At 45.2% G+C, this 25,807-nt stretch overlaps 1 protein-coding gene across 4 annotated transcripts in view; it reads left to right on the top strand.

Annotated features, from left to right (window-relative positions):
- The first annotated feature begins 17,847 nt into the window (after positions 1–17,847).
- The window catches only part of LOC144781609 (ADP-ribose glycohydrolase MACROD1-like), a 602,071-nt gene continuing 594,111 nt past the window's right edge, over positions 17,848–25,807 (top strand). For 2 of the 4 annotated variants that reach the window (XR_013601015.1, XM_078660549.1), the window contains exon 1: positions 17,850–18,254. Coding sequence is in view for 3 of the 4 variants with exons in the window: in XM_078660549.1 (XP_078516675.1) it covers positions 17,960–18,254 (295 nt within the window). In the remaining variant the exon portion in view is untranslated. Of the gene's footprint in view, positions 18,255–25,807 lie in introns of all 4 variants that reach the window. The other 2 variants (XM_078660548.1, XM_078660550.1) reach the window with 2 other exon arrangements.

Below are 25,807 nucleotides of genomic sequence, written 5' to 3'. Positions count from 1 at the left end.
ACCAGGTTAACGAAATAACCAGTCAAAGAGAGACATTGGGAAAGAAAATAGAGGTTGTCCAAAGGCCAAAAAGAGTGAGGAGACCAAATCAGAAGTACAAATCACCTGAATGGACCTATATCGTATTACCTCCAATTGAAGAAGTAAACAGCAGTCAAGAAAATCTGAACTGCCCAAAGACAAATGGGAAAAGTGAGTGAAGAATTGAAGCACATTGAAAGGTTGTAATTGATTAGAAAGGAAAGGTAAAGGTAAAACCTGAAATCCTGTTTAGAAGAAAATACATAGTAAGTGAAAAATAAAATAAGTGACACAAGGTCGAAGAAAACCTGTTAGAAAATTAAAGCTTGTAGGTGACACAAGGTTGAAGAAAACTTGTTAGAAAATTAAAGCTTGTAGGTGACACAAGGTCGAAGAAAACTTGTTAGCAAACCTTGCTGTGTAAAAAAAAAAAAAAAATGTCTACTAATGATCATAAAACGAAATGTTCTATTTTTAGAAAATGGTTCCGATCCTGTTTAATTTGTACTGGATTACTAATATTGATATGGATAATTTTAGTTATTATACTTCCTTTTCAGGATCATTTAGTGAAATTAAAACCTAATGTGAGTTTAAGTGAACAAAATGTGGAATCAAGGTCTAACAAACAGCATGTATATAGGCCAGAATAACATCAAGATAGCTCTATTAGTGACTTCACCAAGAACACGTTTTCAAGATTATTATCTGAGTATGTTAGAACAATGGATGCCAGTGACTGCTATGTGTGTGTAAAGTTACCTGCATCTGTTTTTGAGGGGGTGACCTATCATCATCTCCCACTTACATATGGAGTCACGTGTAGTGTGATTGCAAGCCTGTTTTATCAAACAGGTAAACTGGAATATCATTATTCTAATTCGGATGAAGTCTTTGCGAAGTTGAAAGTTGATAAGACATTGAATAAAAAAAAGCCTGCTACAGTTATGGGAGAATATTTCTTAGAAATAGATGAGTTAAGTCATGACTATGCGTTTAAAAATAATTTTACATGTAAAATGAGAGTAGAAGAGAAAGCCTTCTTAGATATGGTTGAAGAAAGGAGAATTACCTATAAGCGTAAAGAAAAAGTAAAGCATGAGAAATCTAAATATTGGACATTCAATGATGAAAATATTGACGAAAGAAATGTGAATGTGGCTATAAACATAGATACTCCATTGTTAGGAAAATGTTGTATTAGGAGAGACAACACTGTGTATGACAATTATTTTGTGGGAACAAGTCAATGTAAAGATACTTACAGAATCCAAGGGGGTTGGGATTTAAAGGGGGAAATGATCCAGTTTTTCCTGGTGTTTATTTTATCTGTGGAAACAAGGCTTATTATAGATTACCTGACCACTGGTATGGGACCTGCTATGTGGGTTTGGTCTTTCCTAAAATCTTTCATGTAGATAGAGGTACTAATGGAATCCATGAGATAGGTAAACCTTTAAGTCGTAGAAAAAGGGAGAGTGTTATAGAAATAATAGGTGATGTTTTTGGAGCACTGATACCAGCAGTGGGAATATCTTTCAATGCAAATCGAATTCGAAGATTGTCAACGATAGTAGATCGTTTGTCAACAGATACAGCAGGTGGATTCCTAATGGTAAACACCGAAATGATTGCTATGAGAACTATGGTAATGGAAAATCGTCTTGCTCTTGACATAATATTAGCAAAAGAAGGAGGAGTTTGTGGAATTTTGAAGGTACAGCACTGCTGCACCTACATTCCAGATAAAAGTCAAAACATTGAAAAGTATATTACAAATATTACAGAGTTGCATAGAGAAATTGAACCACTGGAGGTTGATTGTATCCTTGAACGACTTGGTAGGAGTTTTACAGCAGTTAAACATTGGTTTCAAGAAATAGGTAGTTCAATTATAGGCAAAATACTAATCCCAGTAACAGTCATAGTATTAGTTATTTTAATAATGAGATTATGTTGTATATACAGAAAAAGAAGGAATGTTAGAAAGTCATTAAAGAAGATGATCCAAGGGAAAAACATGGCGGCAGCTAGTTAGCTGGCCGCGGTGCTCCGGACCGAACTCCCGGCAAAACTGGCTCCACCGCAGCAATGAGGGCACAGTTTCGAGGATATGTAGCTTGAAAACATCGGACTACAAGAGACAACCAATTTCTTAATGTAAAACTTACTGTGGGCACGTTTTTGAGGGTCACGTTTTTCTTTTCTTTTCCCGGCAAGGGGATGCGGCGCGCTACCCTGGTGGACGAGCACTGCCGCGCAGCCCTCTTTCCCTTTCCATGGATCTTGGCCGCGGACAGAGGACGCCGAGGAGAGGACGAAGGAAGAGAGCTCTGTAAGCTGTCTCCCGGAGGCCAGATTCTGCAGGATTTTTTGACCGGCCACAAAAAAGTCAAAGCGCTTGCAGAAGAATCTTCTCCACTGTGCTGTGAGCAGCTGCCTGCCGCCCCCCCAGCTCAAGAGCAGAGGGTCTGTTTAGAGCCCAGGTTAAGGATTTGGTCTGCCGCGCTGGAGCTGAGGAGGGGTAGAAAGCTGCGAAGCCTGGTCCTCCCTTTTCGGGGCTCAGCAAACGCGGCGAATTCACGACGTACACGAGAGAAAGTGCCCTGCAGAGAGGTAGAGCCACAAGGTCAGCTACAGTTTTCTTGTTCAGCTGTTACAGTGGAGGGGTCAGCGGTTCCTGATATCTCTCCTGCTCTAGTTGATACGGAGTCACTAGCGGCGTCTTCGATAACGGCAGCATCTCTGCTGGGAATGTTCTCTGCCCTTACTTTGGAGATAAGGAGGGGCTTTACTGAATCTTCTGCTAATCAAGCAGAGATTAGAAATTATTGTGAGTCATTGGACAATAAAATTGATGGGCTTACTATAAGAACTGGTGCCCTGGAAGAGACAGTAGCATCACATTCAACCCATTTGGATCAGGTGAAAGTCGATATACAGAAGCTTACCAGGGAAGATCTTGCCCTTAGCGAGAGGATGGAAACCCTGGAAAACAATGCAAGACGGGGGAACATTCGTATTCTCAACGTCCCTGAAGGATCCGAGGGGTCAGACATCAAGCAGTATATCACCGCTTTACTCAAAGATTCCCTATGTTTAGAACATTCACTTGAAGAATTGTCTGTAGACATTCAAAGAGTTCATAGGGATCCCTTTAGACGGAACCCCCAGAGATCCAAATCTCGCAAAATTGTAGTCAATTTTCACACCTATGTGTTGAAAGAGCAGATCCTTAACATGGCCTTGAAACAGAAGGCATTGGCTGGGAAGGGGTTTACTTTTCTCTTAAGATCAGACCTCTCCAGAGTCACACTGGAAAAACAATGGGAATTTGGGAGGCGCCTTGATGCCTTTAGGAGGTTGGGTGCAACAGCTCAGCTCATGTTTCCGGCGGCCCTTAAAGTCATGCATAACAACAAGATGTTCAACATTAGGTCCGTACAGGCTGCCGATGAATTATTAATGGAGCTGGGCAACGGGGGTAAATAGGGCATACATATATCATATCTCATTAATGATATCCCCTTCTCACTAAATTTTGATGCAGGTCCTTCACTTGCCTCTTTTGCTAACTTGCGGTGTTGAGTATTCTTATAGTATGAGCTCTCTTTTGTCTCTTTTGTCTCTTATATCCTCTTTTAACAACAGCGGGGGTCTTCTTGCTGGGAGTTCACGGTGGGGCACTATCTACTGGACATTGTTCCAGTTAGATATTGCAAGGGTTTTTCATGGGGGGGGGGTGAGGGGGGCACTTGGGGGGGTAGGTGCAGGGGGGGGGGTGGCAAAAATATAAAAAAGTCCTCAATAACCTAAATAGCGATATAAGGGATGGTAACAGATATATTTTGGGCAAAGATGTGAAGGATGATAACGTACAACTACCGCACTTAGTACAGTATTCTTGTTCTTCCTGGTTGAGGGATGAGTAGCGTGAAGTTTATCTCCTGGAATGTCAATGGCCTCCGCACCAAGCCCCGAGCTAACAGAATTTTGCAATACTTGCGTGACTTGGATGTGCAAGTCATTGTGTTGCAGGAGACTCACTTGATTCATAGTGAAATGCTCACCCTCATCAGGAAAAACAGGTGGATCGACTTTGTGGTCTTTACCACCCAAACAACGCACACCAGGGGTGTATCGGTTATCTTTAAAAAAGGTGCCAAAGCTAGGTTGGTGTCACAAACTGTGGATCCTTGTGGCAGATGGGCCATTGCGTCAGTTATTATAGCTGGGTCTCAAAGTACAGTCTTGGGCTATTATGGCCTGAACCAGGACGACCCTTCAGTTCTGGAGTCTGTTTTCTCGCAGTTGCTTTCCTTCTCTGGCCCCACAATATTGGCCGGTGATTTTAACGTTGTGCTGGATCCTGTCTTGGACAGATCTGCTAACAGTCGTTCCCTTGTTTTGTCTAAGACTAGATCCTTCCTACTGGATGCTATGAGGCAATATGGCTATGTGGATGTCTGGCAACAGAGGTCTGGGCAACAACAAGGGGTCTCTTTCCGTAACTTTAAATATCATCACCAGTCAAGGATTGATTTTATTCTAATTAGTCAGAGACTGGTAGATTCTGTTAAGACCATTGACTATCTTCCGTCTCACCTTTCAGATCACTCGGTGGTTGAGATGGAATTGGTCCTCCATACTAAGAAGCCCCCGGTACGTGGTCCTTTGACCGTTCTCTTCTTTCCCATCCAGAGGACATTCTATATCTAAAGTCGAAGACCCACAATTTTTTTTATATCTAATAGTGGCTCCGCCACAAATAGAATTATTTGGGACTCGTTTAAGGCTACCTTGAGGGGGCTTATTACGGGTAAAGTCGCCTATCGTAGGAAGCAATACAAGGAGGAGATTTCTTCCATTGAAGCAGATATAGCCCAACTTCAACAGGATATAGATACCAACCGCACAGCCTCAGGGTCTGTTTTAGATCTTCTTCAGAATCAATTGTTGGTCTTAAAAGGTAGCCTCGCCTCGGTCTTAAATCTTAGAGTCCAACAGAGATGGGAGGCCAGCAAGTTGCCACATTTCGAATATAGTGAGGGTGCTGGGAAACTACTGGCATGGAAGACCAAAATAGATCAGGTCCGCAATAATATAGCTGCGATCACAGTAGAAAATAACACCTTTTCATCAGACGAGGAAATCAGGAGGGCCTTCAGGGAGTTCTTTCAAGTTATATATGAAGAGGATAAGGTAATACCATCAGAGTCTATTGTAGGCTGGTTGAGTAACATTGATCTTCCCTCTTTCTCCTCTGAGCAGTCTCAATATCTGGATAGCATTATTACGGAGGATGAGGTGAGGTCAGCCATCAGGAAGGGAAAGAAGGGGAAGGCGTCCGGACCCGACGGGTTGCCGGCTGAGTTATACAGGGCCTTGGAATTAGAAATTGTTCCCTTCATCACTATCCTTTTCAATCAAATCCTTCTTGAAGGACTGCCACCTCTGGTGTCTTGGGACAATGACTCTATTACCCTTATTTTAAAACCTGGTAAACCTAAGGAGGTCTGTGGGTCGTATAGGCCTATTTCTATATTAAATGTGGATTATAAAATCTTCACCACAGTTTTGTCAACTAGGCGGGCCTCGATTGCCCCTTCGGTTCTTCATTCTGACCAGAAGGGCTTCCTGAAAGGAAGACAACTCTATGAATTGACTTATGATTTAATTGGCGCAATCTTCCGTTGGCCGCCCTCACGCTGGATGCAACCAAGGCCTTCAACAGAGTTAACTGGGTGTGCCTGTCGGAGGCCTTGGCCAAATTCGGCGTGGGTGAGGGGTTTCGCCGGGTGGTAAGCTTGCTGTATAATAATCCATCTGCGCGCCTACGAGTTAATGGAGACCTGTCGGACCCTTTTTCTATCTCTAGGGGGACCCGGCGGGATGCCCGCTCTCCCCCCTGCTTTTCGATTTTTATATCGAACCCTTCGCGCAACAACTGAGGGAGGAGGTTACCATCAAACCATTTTTCTATCAGGGGTGGATGAGGAAGGTAGCATTATACGCCAATGATGTGCTTATTTTGACATCAGAGGTTACCACCGCACTCCCGGCTATCCTGAGATTGGCTCATATATTTGGACAAATGTCAGGATATGAGATCAATGCGGCAAAGACTGAAATGCTGATCTGGAATGATGATGACTGTGTGACAGAGTTTCAGGCAGGCACCTCAATGCGGTACTTGGGCTTGACGATTGTGAAGGACATTAATAAACTTGCCCAGGTTAACTTATCAGCAGTTGTCAAAGAATGCCGTAAGCTTCTCCAATCATGGTCGCACCTGCCACTTTCATTATTAGGAAGGGCCAACCTTATTAAAATGTCGATCCTACCCAAAATTTCTTTTTTATTTATTACTATTCCCTTATATTTCGATCAAGCTATCTTAACTAAGTTTCAGTCTAACATTACATCTTTTATCTGGAATAACCATCTCCCAAGAATAGCATGGAAAAAATTACGACGACGAAGGGATAAGGGGGGCCTGGCGGCTCCAGACTTGAAGATTTATGCATGGGTCTTCCAATTATCCCATTCCCGAATGCTGCTGAAAATGCCCACAGATTCTGGGGTGGGCCTAATGTTTGCAGCTATGTTGGACGGGGAAAGAGTTAATCGCTCGGGCTTTCTTTTTAAATTTGGCAATCCCAAGTTAAAAAAAATATCAAACTAAAGGTTCTACAAGGTCTTGCCAGAACATGGGCCGAAGTTATGAAATCTACAAAGCAAGGTTACCTTTGTCAAAAAACACCGTTGTGGGGGTTACCTGAAAGCCCTGCTTGGCTTGAAGACAGCCTAGCTATTCCTTTGAGAGAGGCAGGCCTGGAAGTTTGGGGAGACCTCTTTTATGAGGGGGATCTCCTCTCCTGGGAACATCTGCAGGCCAAGATCTGCCCCAACCTCTCACGGTTCAAATATTTGCAAATGGCTAGCTGGACTCAAGCTTATAAAACCTCTTCCGCTAATAGAAGCAAGTCCAGACTTGGAGGATACAGTCCACTGGTGTCTAACCTGGTAAACCTTGGTCCAGCTAAAAAAGAGATATCCAAGTGGTATAATCTTATACTGGATGAGTCGGATGGTGACTTCGTTCTGCCGGAGTCGCTGTGGGGCTCTTCACTGACGGACCACAATCTCCAGGATCTTTGGTCGGCTTCATTTGGACTCTTGTGGAACATTGTGAAGCCTTCTTGGCTACGCAGGAATCACATCTTCACCCTGCATAGGGCATATTATTCCCCTCTTAGGCTGTCTAAATTTTCCGAAGGCGATTCAGTGTCTTGTGCTAAGTGCGGGCTTGTTGCAGCATCAGATGAACATATGTTTTTCGAATGCCCTCGCTTAGTCACATTTTGGGAGGAGATTGGCAAGTCCCTCACAGCATCATTGGGAGCCTCCGTCACCATAGACTTATCTCTTGTGATATTTGGCGTCCTGGAGGGTGTACAGAGTTCAGCCAAAAGCCTAGTGTTTTATGCAATGCTGTTAGCAAGAAGGGAGATCTGCAGGAAATGGGAGTACTCTTCATCTCCTACCTTTAGGGACTGGCAAGTTTCAGTCCTGCAGACCTCACGCACTGATTTGGCCAGGTCGGGCAACCAGAGCAAAAGGGCTTTTTGGCATTTATTATCATGGGTCCATTGATTTGACCGGGGTTTTTTTTTTTTCTTTTTTTCCCGGGTCCAATGATTGATCTGCTATGGTTCCCCTGTTGCTTGCACCATCGGTACAGCCGATACCCGGTCTTAGTCCGGCCCGATTTGGCTGTCACTTACACCAAGGTTTACCGTAGCTGGGTAAATGGTGGACTCTGTGCCTCTCCGGAACGCTGACGACAGCTGAGGGATGGATGGCCCCCACTATGCTTGTGTCCCTTCCAGTTTTCTGATAAACTGAGACAGCTGATCTCTGTTAATCTGTTTTGGCATTACGTCTACATGGTGGTTATGAGGACAAAAAAAAAAGAAGATGATCCAAGAAAAACGAGAAAGGGAAAGAGAAAAAGGTGACATAGAAATGGAGGAATTCCGAGAAAAGATTTTTTAAGAGACTAAAGAAAAGGATACGAAAGTATATATTCATACTAATCTGAAGAATTTGAAACATGTTCTGATAAAAATTTGCTAAATTTTGGGAAATATTTGGTGATAAATCACCAAAGGGGGGAGTTGATGGAGCAAGGTGGTGAAAAAGAATTGTGTGTACCCCTTGCAAAGTCACACTTCAATAACAATAACATGAACTAATTGAATGACGTGTGGAACTAATCAATCTAGAGTAAAAATTGCACCTACACAAGTACACGTGGGAATTAATTTCTGCTTATGTTGCAATCATAATTAACTAACTATGTGATTCTGTCGTGTCCTAAACTAATAAGCAGCTTTTAAATAATGGAATGCAGTATAAATGTGCTTTTGTTTACGTATTTTGTGGCAAAAACCGAAGGATAGGTGAGTATATTACGCCTAAATGTCGCTTATTTGCTAGGTAAACATAAGGGCTAAAATTCAAGAATTAACTTTCGTTTGTGTTTGTTTCTATGATAGTTCCCATTCTGGCCTGTGAGGCCTAGGAAAACATGGATGATTTTCTGAACTGCGAATAGAGAATGGAGTGAGCATGCGCGAGCCCGACTCTGAGTTCGAATGCGAGCTGTTTGTGCCTGGAGTAAAGGCAGTTCAAGGACAAGAGTAGCCTGGAAGTATAGATGGCTGCCAAAAGATGAGCACAATGGTTCAGAACGTGTGAAAATCCGGCAAAGTAGCTAAGTGAGAAACAGGACAAGGACGCACGAGGCCCCGGAGAATGAACCATTTTAAATCAAGCTGACGGAAGCGGAATAGATGTTGTAATGATAAAGTGATGCTCATCCACCCCAAATTTGTCCAATCAGAACTCAAATTCATGCTGAAAGTTACACTTTTAGATAGAGCTAGTGAAAAAGGTATAATAAGTGCTGATTTTAGAGAGGAAAAAACTCCTTTTCGATTTCCTCCTGGGATGCTGTCCGTATGCTGATTTTCCTGAGATGTAAGACTTTGAAAAATGTTCTATTTCTTTTGAACGAGACTTAGAATTTAAGTGAGGTTATTAGTTAGGGAAATAGGGAGAAAGAATGAATTTTGGGAACTATCAGTCTTTTGCTAATACTTGCCCTTTTGAAATCTGAATAAAAATGTCTATTTCTGAATTTTCCTAAATAAATGGAATTAACTGTTTTGAAATAAAATCCTTATTTTCTTTTAAAATGTCGACCTTGAATAAATAAATAAATAAATAAAGTGAATACATTTTAGACTTGCTAAATTTTGCTTTTAATAAAAACTAGCAGCCCGTCCCGACGTTGTCCGGGTATGAATTGCTGCCGGCCAGTAGTATATTGTTTTGTAGGGATTTCGTTTTGATAGCATTTCTTATCTGTGACAGGCCTGTGAAACGCTCCGATTCACAGTGCACTGCTGATGCACTTAAGAGTGCGCGTTCAGTAGTGTGTGAACTCAGGTTTCCCTACTTTATTTTTCCTTGCAATATTATATAGCGCAAACTCGACAACATGGCATGAGCACAATTTACATTACAGGAGAACACATTCATTTGTTGTAGGCACGGGGAGACAAAGCGATTTGTCTGGAATCACAGGATGTTGAGCTGATGCCGAGATTCGAACGTAGCTCCCCAGCTCTAAAGTTCGCAATTCTAGAACTTGTGGCGGGAGGTGTGTCTAAAAGTGTATGTCGGTGCTGATCATCAATGAGAGAGACCTGTGCATTTTTCAAATCGGTGGTGAAAAAATATGAGTATGTTGCTGGAGATGTGGGCCGCCGTGCCACCAATGTACTTACTGGGGGAGGGTAAACACCCATTATTGCGCAACTTTCTTTCCGCATACCATCACTCTGCATACTTTCATTACGAAAGTTACATGACTCCGCAATGCCATTATAACGCATGGCATTACATTTTATATGCTTTTACCACGCATACATTTACAACGAAATTCGTTGTAAATGCATGAATGGTAAAAGCATGTTTTTTTAAATGTTTGGATAAGGTAAGTATGGGTATAGGGGTATATGTTTTGGGGTGTTTGGGTATTTTAAGGGTTCAGATATAGTTTTGGGTTATGGGGTACAGGGGTAGTTTTAGGGTTCAGGGCTAGGTTTGGGTTTTGGGGTATAGGGGTATTTTTAGGGTTATGGGGTAGGTTTGGGTTTTGGGGTACAGGGGTATTTTAAGGGTTCAGGGCTAGGTTTGGGTTTTGGGGTACAGGGGTATTTTTAGGGTTCATGGCTAGGTTTTGGTTTTGGGGTACAGGGGTATTTTAGGGTTCAGGGGTATGTTTGGGTTTTGGGGTACAGGCTTATTTTCATGGTTCAGGGCTAGGTTTGGGTTTTGGGGTACAGGGGTATTTTTAGGGTTCAGGGGTAGGTTTGGGTTTTGGGGTACAGGGGTATTTTAAGGGTTCAGGGCTAGGTTTGGGTTTTGGGGTACAGGGTATTTTAGGGTTCAGGGGTAGGTTTGGGTTTTGGGTTACAGGGGTATTTTTATGGTTCAGGGCTAGGTTTGGGTTTTGGGGTAGAGGGGTATTTTTAGGGTTTAGGGGTAGGTTTGGGTTTTGGGGTACAGGGTATATTTATGGGGTTAAGATGGGTTAGTGTTTAAGGGTGTTGGGGTATTTTAAGGAGTAAGGGTGGGTTATGATTATGGGGTGCAGGTGTATTTAAAGGGAGCAGGGTGGACACCCGGAGCTGGAATGTACAGAACCTGGGAAGAAAAAACAATGAAATATTGGGCACAACGCTCGCTTTTTTTCCCCCGTAATCCCGCGCCCCGCACACGCCCACGCCCCCAGCACACGCCCACAGCACACGATATGAGACATGGCATGAAGGGCGGAACGTATCACATGCCCCCAGCGTTTGTCACGCCCCCAGCATACGCCCACAGCACAACGCAGACACGCCCACAAGGGACTACTTTGCTGGCACGGTTCTTTTACCTTTTAAATGTATATGGTGGGCGTCTGCATAGCCTATGTCCTTCTGCTGCAACTGCCCTTTCCAACGCTGTATTGGGTGTTGTGATTGGTGCTGTGGTTCCTGAGATTACCCGCCTCAAAGGTTTGGGCTCTCTCTTTATTATATTAGTATATATTAGATAAATGGAGAATTAAGCTGGTCTTGAGTTTTCCTACGCCTAATTTTTTACTAGCAGATCCGTCAACCTAAAAGGTGGCGTGTCTAAATAAAATGTTTTGCTGATGAAAACCATGGTGAATCTCTTTAAACTGCAGGTGTAAATAGTATAAATATTTGGTTTAGTATTAGACACTCCACTATGATACAGCAGCTCTCCTTTGAATTTCACCGATCCATGGAGTAGGGTGTAAGTGTTTGTGAGTAACTCGCAGTGTCATGGGCCCCACTGTCGAGTAAATGTATGATTTTGCACTTCAGGGAAAAGTGATATGATTTTAGAAATTATTTCCGGAGAACCTCTGCATCAAGCCCCTGACAGATGACAGTGCGATCCTCTTAGAAAGGGGCAGGCAGTAGGTTAGTGAACTTTCTTTTCAGGTATTTTATAGTAGTTTCAATATCTTTTTTAAACTTCTCATAACTTGAAAGTGTGTAATTTCGTATATTTATTTCTGTCAATACACTTAATTGCTTGATTTGACTTGCGGAAGTGTCACTCTGTTACACATGTTGTCACATGTTGCCATTGAATGTCGCTCATGTGTACAGTGAAATCATGAAAATGTGACACATAAGAAGTCAGAAAACCTGCCAGCTATGAGTACGTGCTTGAGACCGAGAGACAGTATAATCTCCTAGCTGCACTTGCTATGCTATAAAATGTGCTTTTTAGGCTACCGCGTGGTCATGAATGATCAGATTAATTAAGATCATCTTCTTAGCAGCTGCAGTGTCTGCCTTCTGTTACTGAGAACTGCAGTCACCCCTTCCATTTATTGTGCTTTGCAGCAGTTTTAAGATCTTCCCAGAGTTTCTTGTTGCTAAAATGGGTGTAATTTCTGATATTTATATGTTTTCCGCATGTTCGTTGCTTGATTTTGCTCACGCGTAAGTGTCACTCATAGTCGTTGAAATGTCACTCACAATTACATTGGAATTATGAAAATGTCACACATAGCAATCTGAAACCTTGGCAGCTATGTATCATATTACTTATGCTTTTTAATATTTTCTCATCTGCTCACAGCTCGAGTACACCATGTTTCTCTTCAGTTCAGTCACATTAAGTTAACAATTCTTTTAGATAAAGATCTCCCCCACCGCTGGTAGCAGTTTTTATATGTACATGGATCTGAATACAAAGCCATGCGAGTGGAACTATTCTTGTACAGTTAATTTTATAGGGAATAACAATAAACGACTCATTTGTGAATGTCAAATCAAGCAAAAGTACTTGAAGAGTGTGGAGTTAAAAAATGTGAGCATTCTTCTTATCGAACTTGGTCAATTTGAGCATAAATCCACCTAGAGTTGATTCCATAGACTTTACAAGCACTTCGCAACTTCCACCTAATTAACTAGGTATATAAACAAAAGGATGCTGCAGTTCCCCTTACATTTCTGAATGGTCCTAACATTCAGGGAAAATGCGTACAGGCTGCTGTCACAGATGCCCACTTTCAACCTGGTCTACTTTTTAGGGCTCGCAAGCGAAAAGCCCTTTTACTAGGGTTTCAAAAATGGACCTTGAAATTCCACACAGCTCGTGCATGTGCATTTCAAGGTCCATTTTGATTGGTCTTTGCATGCGTGCTGTTTTATAACAGAACACGCAATAGGCCATAGGCGGTCGCGTAGCTCCGCCTACGGCCTATTGGTGTCTGTTACGCGCACCATAGCCCATATGTCTTCAATTATGGCGGCCAGACTCGGCCGCCATAATTGAAGACATATGCTCGCAGTGGCGCGCCCGTGGCACCACTCACAAGCTTCTTTTTTTTTTTGGGATCCATTTCACGGCGAAGCGCTGACGTCTTCTTTAATTCTGACAGCAACTCAGCCTGTGAGTTGTGCCTTTATCTAAGCGTATGAAATTAGAGCTTTATGGCAGAGAGAAGACACATTAAAGTCCGGCTCTTTTTGGGCTACATTTTATTTATTTGCAAGCAGGGCGATTTTTTTGTGTTTTAACTTATGTGGAAACATTGTGCATGGTGTTTATGCCTCACAGAAAAGTGCCAGGCTGACTGGGTTGTGCTGTGATCATGAAGAATTCCTAGTTTTTTCTTCGCTGGCCTCCCAGACTGGATTTGCCTGCTCGCAGATGTCGGAATGCACCTGAGCTCCACACTCTTTAATCACCGCCGCAGGCTGGGTTGACTTTAGTATGCTCAGGCTGCACTGCCACAGTGGAATACAAGGCAGTGAGCGGAGGCGATTATTTTTTAGGCAGCAAAAACAATACCCGCTATGATGTCTCCACACACATCACCACACCAGTCTTGCAGTGTAGCAGGCAAGGACTTGTGAAACCACAGCAGACGAAAGGCATCTTTTTTTAAGTACTGCCCTTCACTTTATTGTGAAAAACAAGCTCTCTATACATTTCTGACAGCAGTCGGAGTATCGTGTGTCTAATTGCTTGTGTGTTTTTTTTTAAGGAGTGTGTGTGTGTATGTGTGCGCACAATTGCCTGTGTGTTTGTGAAGGAGTGTCTGTGTGCTCAACTGGCAGTGTTTTTTGAAGGTGTGTGTGTGTGTGGTCACAACTGGCAGTCATTTTTGAAGGAGTGTGTGTGTGGGCACAACTAGCAGTGTTTTTTGAAGGAGTGTGTATGCGTGTGTGTGTCTGTGTGTGTGGGCACAACTGGCAGTGTTTTTTGAAGGTTAGTTATGAACCGTGCATGCGGTACATGGGACACATGCTAATTTCAGAACCATATATATATTTAACATTGATTGATCATTTATTTTTTTGCACAGTACCAAATATCAGTTCTGCCCTTTCTTAGCACTGAAAATAACAGATGTTACGAATACTTAACCTATAGCAATCAATGCAGCCACCTTGGAAGGGTGAAAGGCTGACTGCCTTGAAGTGATTCAAACGCTCCTTCTCTGTCTCGCAGCATTTATCAGCCTCACTGTGTTATGTTTATAAAACGTACGGGTAATGTGCGTATTTCCTTATGTCATGCCAAATCTTACCCTCGAAAAATCCTTGTTGTAAGCCTGCATGCTACTTTGGCAAGTAGCCGCCTGGACCGGCGAGTCTGTATCAGACCGCTCTGATGCAGCTTTCTGTACATGTGGGTTTTTCCCTGCATTTTTTATATTGCACAACGTTGCTCCAAGGGCACTGTGGGGCTTTATAGGACCACCAGATTACATTACATAAGGGTAGTCATGTTTTTAGGCACGTAGAGATTAATCGATTTGCCCACAATCACAGGTTGTAGAGCAGACGCCGGGACTCAAACCTGTGTCCTAGTTCTAAAGTCGGCAGCTCTGGTGGTTGGGCCACATCCCTTCAACTGCTCTCGGCGTTAGGCCCATGCTATACAATACCCCAATAAAATCAAAGGAATAGTACCGGCTGCCATAAAAGAGCCACTCTCTCCTTGGTAAATGCAGTACCGTGGGCTTTGTAGGAGCTGCTTAAAACTGCTAGGACAGATGAAACAAACTGCACCGTGAAGGACGTCGGCAGACCCTGCGTGACCCCCTCACTGCTGGCGTGAAGTCACTCTTTTCGCAAGGTTAGGAACTGTTTGAGGTAGGTAGTGTCGGTGTCTTGCTTCTTTGTAGCGCTTTGAGTTGTTGACTGTACTCCTTTGACGGACGTCAGGAAGAAGAAAACCGTGACATGCAAACTGCTCTAATTTCTCTCGAAGGTGCATTAACCCACTGAGGTGCCTCACCGGTTCAGGAAGGTGCATTAACCCACTGAGGTGCCTCGCCGGTTCAGGAAGGTGCATTAACCCACTGAGGTGCCTCGGCGGTTCAGGAAGGTGCATTGACCCACTGAGGTGCTTCGCCGGTTCAGGAAGTGAACACGTTCGGTGTGTTCCAGTGGTGAACTGTGAGGTCCGTGTTCACGCGTGGGAGACTCGGTGGCCCCCTGGCACACACCCCTTCTGCCTGTACTGACCTGCTCATGGTTGGAGTCTCTGGCACGTGACCTCGTGCAAGCCCCGCCCCTTCTACTCCCCCTCACTTGTGCACAATTTCTGTGCAGTGCTGTGGCTTTGTAGCCAGATGTGCACTATATAAATCTCTCTCACACACAGCAAGATTCACAGTTAGAGAATATATTGGACAGTACAATGTCTGCTTTTAAAGTTCGGGCAGGCCCTAGATTTCCAGGAAACCAACCTGCGGAAAGAAATAACGCAAGTTGCAGTTCAAAAACAAGCACTGGCACAGCCAACGGTAGGGCGCTGTCTACCTTTTGGCTTTGTCAATGCTAGCTTTCTTTCTCTGTTTTTCGTAAAAAAATAATTGTCGGTGGAGCTACACAGCACTCACCAGTATATAAGAATCATCTAAAGGCAAAATAATGTTTTGGGTCACACATTGCATTAGCAGCTCTGAAAGGAACTACTTTGAGTGCAGATGTGCTTCTTGTGACAGAGAAAAATTCCATCACTCATGTTGGACTTAGCCAATGGCTGCGGAGGGCTGACCTGTTACCCCTCGCTGCATGCTGTAGTGGTTGGAAGAAAAATGTGAATGACATGACAACAGACCATTGGAGGAAGAAGGGTGGCTGAAAGACTCTATAAGCAGAGCCACATGAAGGTCATTTGAGGATCTAATGTGAGGGTCACTTTAGGAGCTAACATGAGGGTTATTTTATTAAATGCTTTAGATTAACCATTGTACTGGTACACTGCTTCTTCCCAGTGGCAATAGATGCAAAGCAGAAGTGTGCCTGGGATTTATTGAGGCTTAACAACAGTGCAAGGTATAACTCGGACCGACCGTCAAGGGAGAGCAGGGAGTCTGGAAACACATGCAACCACACACACAAACACAACACACACAACAACACACACACACAACCACACTTACAACCACACACACAACCACACACAATCACACACACAACCAACCGTCAGTGCACACTTTCACCAAGCACAGACACCATCAGTCATCAGTCCACGCTTTCACAGGGCACAAACACCACCAGCCGTCAGTGCATGCTTTCACCGGACACAAACACCACCAGCCGTTAGTGCACGCTCCCACCAGGCACACACCACCAGACGTCAGTGCGTGTTTTCACCAGGCACACACACACCAATAGCTGTCAGTGCACGCTTTCACCAGGCACACACACACCACCAGCCGTCAGTGCATGCTTTCACCAGGCACACACACACCACCAGCCGTCAGTGCACACTTTCACCAGGCACACACACACCACCAGCCGTCAGTGTACGCTTTCACCAAGCACACACACCACCAGCCGTCAGTGCACGCATTCATCAGACACACACACCACCAGCCGTCAGTGCACGCTTTCACCAGGCACACACACACCAGCAGCCGTCAGTGCACGCTTTCCCCAGGCACACACACACACCACCAGCCGTCAGTGCACGCTTTCACCAGGCACACACACACCACCAGCCTTCAGTGCACGCTTTCCCCAGGCACGCACAACACTAGCCGTCAGTGCACGCTTCCACCAGGCACAGACACCACCAGCCGTCAGTGCACGCTTCCACCAGGCACACACACCATGCTTCCACCAGGCACACACCACCAGCTGTCAGTGCACGCTTCCACCAGGCACACACACCACCAGCCGTCAGTGCACGCTTCCACCAGGCACACACACCACCAGACGTCAGTGCACGCTTTCCCCAGGCGCACACACACCACCAGCCGTCAGTGCACGCTTTCACCAGGCACACACCACCAGCCGTCAGTGCATGCTTTCCCCAGGCACACACACGCCACCAGCCGTCAGTGCACGCTTTCACCAGGCACACACCACCAGCCGTCAGTGCACGCTTCCACCAGGCACACACACCACCAGCCATCAGTGCACGGTTCCACCAGGCACACACACGACCACACGTCAGTGCATGCTTCCACCAGGCACACACACCACCAGCCATCAGTGCACTTTTCAATTGTTAACGCATCCACAATTAACTGTTGTACAATCGCAGTAAGGCGTACTTTACTTTTAAACATATTCATTTAAAGCGCAGCATGCCACCATTGCTACAAAAATAAATACACATTTTTTTGGCCTACAATTTTTTGACTTTTGTTGCAATTGGTGTTGCAATATTTAGCAATGCCAATAGCTCAAACTTAATTAATGCGAGACCTATTGTATAGTAAATGCTTGTTTTTTTTACCCTGCAGCAATCTTTTAGCACGAAACTGCAAACACCAGAATGAAAATTTGCTTTTGGCTACAAAAAGAAAAGGATGACTTATTTTTTTAATTCATCTCATTACATGGGCATTACTACTTTGCTCTACTACTCGTGGTGAAGTATCACAAAAAGGCTTATGAATTTCATACACAAACACATGAAAAACAGAGAAATATCCCACAGAAGCTGTCTGAAAACTTAGCAGCTACGTGTTGCCGCCGCCGCGCCCAACCCTAGTTATCTAAGCAAACGGTTGACTTGCACTTTAACAGTAGATAAACAGCACTTTCAATTTAACCAAATACACAGGCACGGTCAAACCTTACAAAATGGACGCGGCCTTGAAAGCGAGGCTTGCAACGCGGTTGTAACGCAAACAAATCCAACGTGGTTGAGTCAATTGTCACAGGAGGAGACCGGCGGAGGGATCCTCCCACCTCCGTAAAAGGACGTGAGAAAGAGTCCTTGGGCCTGAAGTCCTTGTAACTCTATCCAGGGACTCTTAGTGTTATTTCGGGATCTGTCCGTCAGGGTCCCTGCCCTACCCATGTCACCTCACTGGATTCTGGCCGCTGTCTGGCGCGGTCGATCAGTACGTGTACTCCGCGGAGCTTGCCAAGTGCGGGTGACTGATTACAGCACTGTAAAGCCAAAAGGGTCTATTCGTGACGTCACTGGACCAGCACGTGTACGGACTTCGTACAAACCTCTGTTTCCCGCGCTTTTTATTCAGACCGGTGTCTCCTGTGCGAGTGCCTCTCACCTGGGCTCCAGTGCAGCAGTCATGGCCGGAAAAGGGGGAAGAGTGGACCTCAGCGGAATGGGCTGGAAGGATGCTCGTGGTGAGTGAGAAATTTAGGCAAAGGCATGGGTTACTGGTATACATCTCAAGTTATTTTAAAGGTGCATTTCTGAATTTTAAAAAATTGTTGAATTCAGTCTTTTTTTTAAAGAGAGTATGTGCTTTTTAGGTCTCGCGACTAGCGATTCACTGCGCAGCGTTGCTCGCGCAGAGAGAGTCCTTTTGTCCAGGGTTCTGAAATGGACCCTGGATTTGTACACGCTTGTGCGTGTGTTTTTACTTTTGTGGCCTGCTATTGGCCTTTGCGTGCATGTTTGTTTTTAAAATAGCGCACAATAGGCCAAAGGCGGGCGCATTGCTCCGCCCATGGCCTATTGGTGTCTATTACGCGCATTCCTGCCATATGGTTTCAATTATTGTGCCCAGACACGGGCGCGATAATTGAAACCATATGGAGCGCGCGCAACACTCGCGGCTTTGTTTCCAAAAGCGATGCAGGACTAGTTAATGGGAGTTGCCTTCTCAGGTAGTATTACTGGCTTTTCCTTCCTCCCCCCCCCCGTTTTGCAAGCTGGGCATTTTTATTTTTCTACCAGCACCCTTGTCAACTGCCAAGTGTTTCCTTAATGTTGCGTCGACCCAGGGTGCAACCGAATAGCAATACCTACAATAATAACATAAGGGATAGAAGAGTAGGGGTTCATGCATTTTTCAACACGTGAGTCAGCAACCTATGTTCCTTGTTTAATGAAGCTCCCCAAGCGCTTTCACTTTAACAGCTATTAGTTTTAAATATGCTCTGCACCCCCTCTCACCCGCTGCACGGATGCCGTGCTAAGCCGCGCTCTGTTAATTAAAAAAAAATGTTCCCCCATCCGCCTTCGCCACTTTCAGACTCGCAGTCGCAGCCTGGCCATGGACGAGGGGTAGGAGGAAGGATCCGTGAAGCTCCCCGAGGCTGGGAGAGCAGGATCAGCTGCTGCCCAGAGGGTTGATTCCTGGCACTTGACCCCCCCCCGTCCCCCCTCCTCTCCTAGCGGGAGTTTCACGGCTCAGGGTTCCGATGCCAACCTCAGTGCCTTTGATCGCTCTGGCCGGGGCAGCATTGCAAGGCAGTTTCAGGCGCTGCCTCACCTCTTCCGAAGTTTTATTTGTCCACCATTCACACGGGGTAGGGGCTAAGGAAGTGTGGGCATGAGTGAGGGGGAGGGGGCTCCAACAGGTGAGCGGGGAAGCACTCGCAGGCCGCACCAGAGCCTAGGCCACCGCTCTGCCTCTGTGACTTCCTTTCTCCTGCCGGCTTTCACCCGCTGTTTAGCTGTCCAAATGTGTCAGCGGCGTTGGGTGAGAAGGAGAGAGCGGGGAAAATGGAGGTTCACAGCTAACCCTGAGTGTGAGCTCACAGTTGTGCGCGGGGGCTCGCAGCTTCTCGGCTCGGGGTTGACGGCCTCCCAGCTCTCCCTGCGCCCCTACTACCCAGCTTCCCGGTTTCACGGCTCACAATCTGCAGCTGCAGGTATCCCGGTTTTCCGACTCCCTACCATGGGGCTGCCTCACTGCTTCGTCATTAGTGTGAAGGGTCAGCTGCATATTGTTCGTACACTCTAATTAATGCTCACTGTTTGTCATAAGGGAAAATAATTAAAATAAAATGTAAGAACTGCAACTAGCGAGTAAAGTTGTCAAACGATGATTCCTCCAAACTTTGTATACTCATAGTCTTTTAGTCTCATTCCCATGTCTTTCCGGCTTGTACACCAAAAGGGTGATATCCTTAACCATACCTTTTACATCTCTGTTTTACAGTCTCCTCACTTTCCTTAATACTTGTCTCCCTCTGTCCATTTATTCTTTCCACTTCTTTCTCAGTCAATGCAGAAGACTCTTATATTTTGTTTTCTTTTCCTCTTTTTCTGTCTCTTTTGAGGAACCTAATCCTAGCAAGACTGCGATTCCTTTCTTTGCTGCCCCTTCACATTGTGACACATACTGAGTATGCGGTCGGGTGAGGAGTTATCAGGTAGTACCGAGCGGGTTTGCCGATAGGAACAATGTTTCCACGAGGCGATCCTGCCCTTGCCTAAGACCATGGAGTGTAACCAAACACTCGTTTATCATTTCGAGTAGATTACAAACCGTATGTACAGAAAAACACGCATGTCTTATTATTAACAGCGTACAGTATAAATAATTAATATTTACTTTTAAAAAAAACACTTTTTTTCATTTGAATATAGGAGTGGAAATACAGGGCTGGACCCTGTATGGTCCTAATGAAAAGCTTGGGGGAGCTTGAAACATGTCGACCATAACACTGATCTAGCTCAATTAAAGTTAGAATACAGTGTTACCCCTTTTTAATTTTATACCACACTAGGAGCAAAATAAATTGTTGAGGCCCACTAGCACGGTATTTTTAATTTCACACCCACTCCACCATCACCACACTTACACCACACATAGTCATCTCACAAAACCAGTGCTCCAGCGTAGTCGCCTTGTCGCAGCACGCCCCTTTTCGTAGAGAACTGGGATGGCCCCAATGATGAAGCATATCACCGTGGGGCAACCCCGGTGAGTGAGGGGACTCTAGAAAGAAATTTTTCTTTCTTACATAATTTGGTACACACTGACTTAGTAAGCAGTAACCACTAAACACCAACCAGGTCTCTGGACCCTTCATATTGGGTTCCTGTATTGCATATCTTGTGTTCTCTCACTTTTTTGTTCCTTTGTGCTTCTTGTTAAATTTTAGTTCCCTTTCACAGCTATATACACTGTTTTCTTTTGACGCCTTGCTAAAGGAGCACATTGGGTCTAACTTTCACATGTCTGACTCCTGAGGCACCCAGGACTATAGATTGACCACCGTGGCTTAACTGATTTCCATTTATTTTGTATCATTTTTTGTACAGCACCTTAAATAAAAAAATTCCATAAATAAATAAAAGAGTTGTAAGGAAACTCGCAGTATTTGCTGTTGAGGCAGGACACGCTCTCACCTAACGCTTTGTTAGTTTTATAGCATGCATTTGCAATGCAATAGGTCTCGCATTCGCGGGAGTTTAAGCTATTGGCATTGTAATTGACAATGCCTTTTGTTTATCTGTTTTAAAAAACCCATAAATAAAAGGCCTTCTCATTTACAATGCCAGTAGCTCAAACTCTCATAAATGCGAGACCTATTGCATTGCAAATGTTCGTTAGTTCTTGTTTCCGTTTTTCTACTTTTCCACATTGTTACTGAACTATTCAACCCCTGTAAGTCAAGTGACAAATTAACCCCTCCACTAGTTAGGGTCAGGGCCAGTGCATGAAATGGGGAAAATAGAAGTGCAGGTACTCTGCACTAGAATACATGCTTGTTTCTGAGAAGTGTTGGCCCTCTCCAATTAAAAGTATTGCATTTTTTTTGAGAAGTGCCGGTACTCCCCATCTCAAAATAAAAAAGTGATGGTACTCCGTACCGGACAGTATCGGCCCACTTAAAGCACTGGTCAGGACTTTAAGGGGGGTGAATAAAAGGAGCACTCCAAAAGGTGTAAGACTTATATCTAGGAACCCTTTCCAGGAAAAGTGACCTGCATAATTAAGACTGCGGTTTAAAATGTAAACTAAAATCCAGTGCTTGCCACAGCGAACCACCCAACCATTACATTTTGGTGCCTCACTGTGAGTTTTTAGGTCGAGCCTGGGCAGCGCATTCGCTGCTCTGCAAGACATGCTGTATTAAGGTATGGCTGTGAAGCTCTGCCCAGTTTTTTCATTGGCTTGTCATTGTCAACTGTGGCTTTTTAGGTCTCGCGACCTGTCAATGCGCATGCGCATTGAGCGGAGCGAGACTAAAGGGGCTTTACCTAACTGGCGATTTGATGCCGTGCCTGTGCGCTTTTAGGTCAATGCGCAAGCGCATTGACCTAAAATGCGCGTGCACAGCATCAAATCGTCAGCCATCTGTTGCCCAGCTTGGTGCCGCTCCACCCCCTGCGGCATCAAAGGCTTTCACGGCCGGCCGTGCTTTCAGTTTCACGAGCGCCGCATTGTTTTCACGGCCGGCCTCTGGCCGTGACTCGCATGTCTCCCTCCTTCGTGCCCAGCCCCCCTCCCAGCGCTGCCTTGTTAAAAGCGACCCGTTATTCTTTTGGGCAGGTGATGGTTTGCGGGCCACTGGTTGATGTTTCACACTAAGCCTTCTTTGAATGTCACATTATAAATTTCCCATTGCACCTGGAGCATGCATAGTTCATTCAGTGGGGACCTTTAGTGCAGAGTGCAAGTCGGTGCACGAGGAGCCTCGTTAACATTCTCGAGCACCATCAATTTCAGTACACAACTCATAAGCTGAAGATCCACGCCAAACAAAAACTCTTTCATTGCAGCGTGATTGATCTAACTCTCTAAATCTCTTGAAAAATATATGTAGAGTCATCTACATCCATTAGGGGCTGCCAGCGGGCGGAGCAAACTGCTGTGATGTCAGGCGATGTGCTTGCGACTCCTGGCTCAGAATGACATTTGTCAGGAGATCATCGTTATGCATGCTAACTTATTTTTCATAAACAGAATCTGTTATGTATGATAGCTTTGAACTCGGTGCGCAGCAGCTGCGCCAGCAGGAGTCTGGCAACGCTGTGATGGGGACTTGCATCACGCACTTACTAGTGAGCATTGCCGTACTGCTGTGGTAAGAGTTGTAACCTTTGGCACGGTGCACAGTTTAAATGTTGCAGCCAGCGAGCAGAGGCCTGCTGTAGTCATCCTCTGCATTTATGATTTCCTGTGTCACTATTAGAGCTGGAGCTTGAGGCGGCCTGAACTTGGCGTGTCCCCCAACCTGGCTCTAAAGCAGTGTCCCTGCGGCTAGCGATGGAGGTATGTGCCATGAGTCAGGCCAGAGCACACTGCAGGCTCACTGAACCCCCAACTACACTTCAAAATAACAGGTTTAATTAACCACGGGACTTTGGTGGAGGAATTTCAAAAAGAAGTTGCCGCACTCAAGCTTGTTTAATGTAGGTGTTTATAACAAGTATATAAAAGGCCCTTTCATCTCTTTCTATGTTTATTAGATAAATGAGGCAAAATAAACATTTGCTCTCGCACCGGGTAAGTATTGTGTAAAAACCCGCCTAAAATGGAGCGCCGCATTCCGATGCTCTATCTGTTTGCAATCTACCTAGCAAAGCCGCGACCAAAGTTTACCTATTGTGTTTCAGCGGGAAAAAAGGTGGTAAAACGTAGGCGTTGACTTATTTGCATCTTTATAGAGGGGTTGTAGTAGAACTGTGCCAAGATTTTGACAATCTTCTGATGCTCAACCATTCATTAAATATTGCAGCTCCCGTTTGATTTGCGACGTTTAACTAACTGGTAAGTCACTGGTAATAATTTTGAAGGGCAACATATGAGTTGGGATGGATTCTTACTTGCCAAATAACCGCGGATAAGTTGCGCGGCTTATTAGCGTTGGAGGGGGCGAATCAAGTTGGGTGAAAAATGTCCATACTAAGTGTTGGAAGGGTGACAGCCACTTTGTCAGGTCCATAGTGGAACTTTACTTTGTGAGTTACCATTATCCGCATAGAAAACACCCTCAACCTTTACACTGAGATGTTTTGTTCTCTGATCGATATTTTGTCGAGGTATTTTCAGTAGCTTGTGTGATTTTTGAATGTGCACTATGCTCTAGCATGCAATTTTAATACGAGATGATAGCAGGTGCTCACACCCCCTCACCCCCTCACCCACCGTCACACCCTCACCCTAACCCTCACACCCCCTCACCCTCACTCGCCCTCACACCCCCTCACCCCCCTCACCCTCACACAACCTCACACCCCCTCACCCTCACACACACCCTCACACACCCTCACACCCTCACACCCCCTTACCCTCACACCCACTGACTCTCACCCCCCCTTACCTTCACACCCCCCACCCTCACCCCCTCACACACCCTCACTCACCCTCTCACCCCCTCACCTTCACCCCCCTCACTCACCCTCACACCCCCCTCACTCACCCTCACACCCCCCTCACTCACCCTCACCCTCACACCCCCTCACCCTCACACCCCCTCACCCTCATACACCCTCACTCACCCTCATACACCCTTACCCTCACACCCACTGACTCTCACCCCCACTGACTCTCACCCCCCCACCCTCACCCCCTCACCCACCCTCACTCACCCTCACACCCTCACAACCCTCTCACCCTCTCACCCTCACACACCCTCACAACCCTCACACACCCTCACCCTCACACCCCCCTCACACCCCCCTCACACACCCCTCACACACCCTCACACACCCTCACACCCCATCACCCTCACACACCCTCACACCCCATCACCCTCACACCCCCTCACACCCCTCACACCCCACACACCCTCACCCTCACACACCCTCACACCCCCTCACCCTCACACCCCCTCACCCTCACACCCCCTCACCCTCACACCCCCTCACCCTCCCATCCCCTCACCCTCCCATCCCCTCACCCTCCCATCCCCTCACCCTCACACACCCTCTCACCCTCACACACCCTCTCACCCTCACACACCCTCACCCTCACACACCCTCACATCCCCTCACCCTCACACCCCCTTACCCTCACACCCCCTTACCCTCACACCCCCTCACCCTCACACCCCCTCACCCTCACACCCCCTCACCCTCACACACCCTCACTCACCCTCACACCCCCCACCCTCACACCCCCTCACCCTCACAACCCTAACAACCCTCTCACCCTCACACACCCTCACTCACCCTCACCCCCCTCACCCCCCCTCACCCCCCTCACCCCTCCTCACCCTCACACACCCTCACCCACCCTCACAGCATAACAAAACATAGCATAGCATTACAAAACACAGCATAGCGTAGCATAACAAAAAAGCATAGGATAGCATAGCATAACAAAACAAAGCATAGGATAGCAAAACAAAACAGCATAAAAAACAAAACACAGCATAGCAAAACAAAGCATAGCATAACAAAGCATAGCATAGCATAACAAAGCATAGCATAACATAACAAAGCATAGCATAACATAACAAAGCATAGCATAACATAACAAAGCATAGCATAACACAACAAAGCATAGCAAAGCAAAACATAGCATAGTATAACAAAACACAACAAAACATAGCAGAACAAAACATACCGTAACATAACAAAAATTAGGATACCAACAAAACAAAGCATAGCATAACAAAACATAGCAAAACACAACAAAACATAGCATAGCATAAGAAAACACAACAAAACATAGCATAACAAAACATATTATAACAAAACAAAGCATAGCATAACATAGCAAAGCAAAACATAGCATAATAGAACAAAACATAGCATAACATAACAAAAATTAGCATAACATAACAAAACAAAGCATAGCATAACAAAACATAGCATAACAAAACATAGCATAGCAAAACACAACAAAACAGAGCATACATAACAACATAGCATAGCAAAACATAGCATAGCATAACAAAACACAACATAGAATAGCATAACAAAATAAAGCTTAGCATAGCATAACAAAACATAGCATAACAAAACATAGCATAACAAAACATAGCAT

Source organism: Lissotriton helveticus, chromosome 9 (genome assembly GCF_964261635.1).
Source record: "Lissotriton helveticus chromosome 9, aLisHel1.1, whole genome shotgun sequence".
Lineage (NCBI taxonomy): Eukaryota > Metazoa > Chordata > Amphibia > Caudata > Salamandridae > Lissotriton > Lissotriton helveticus.
The sequence above is the reverse complement of the archived record's forward strand: the minus strand, read 5'-3'. Positions and strand labels throughout refer to the sequence as shown.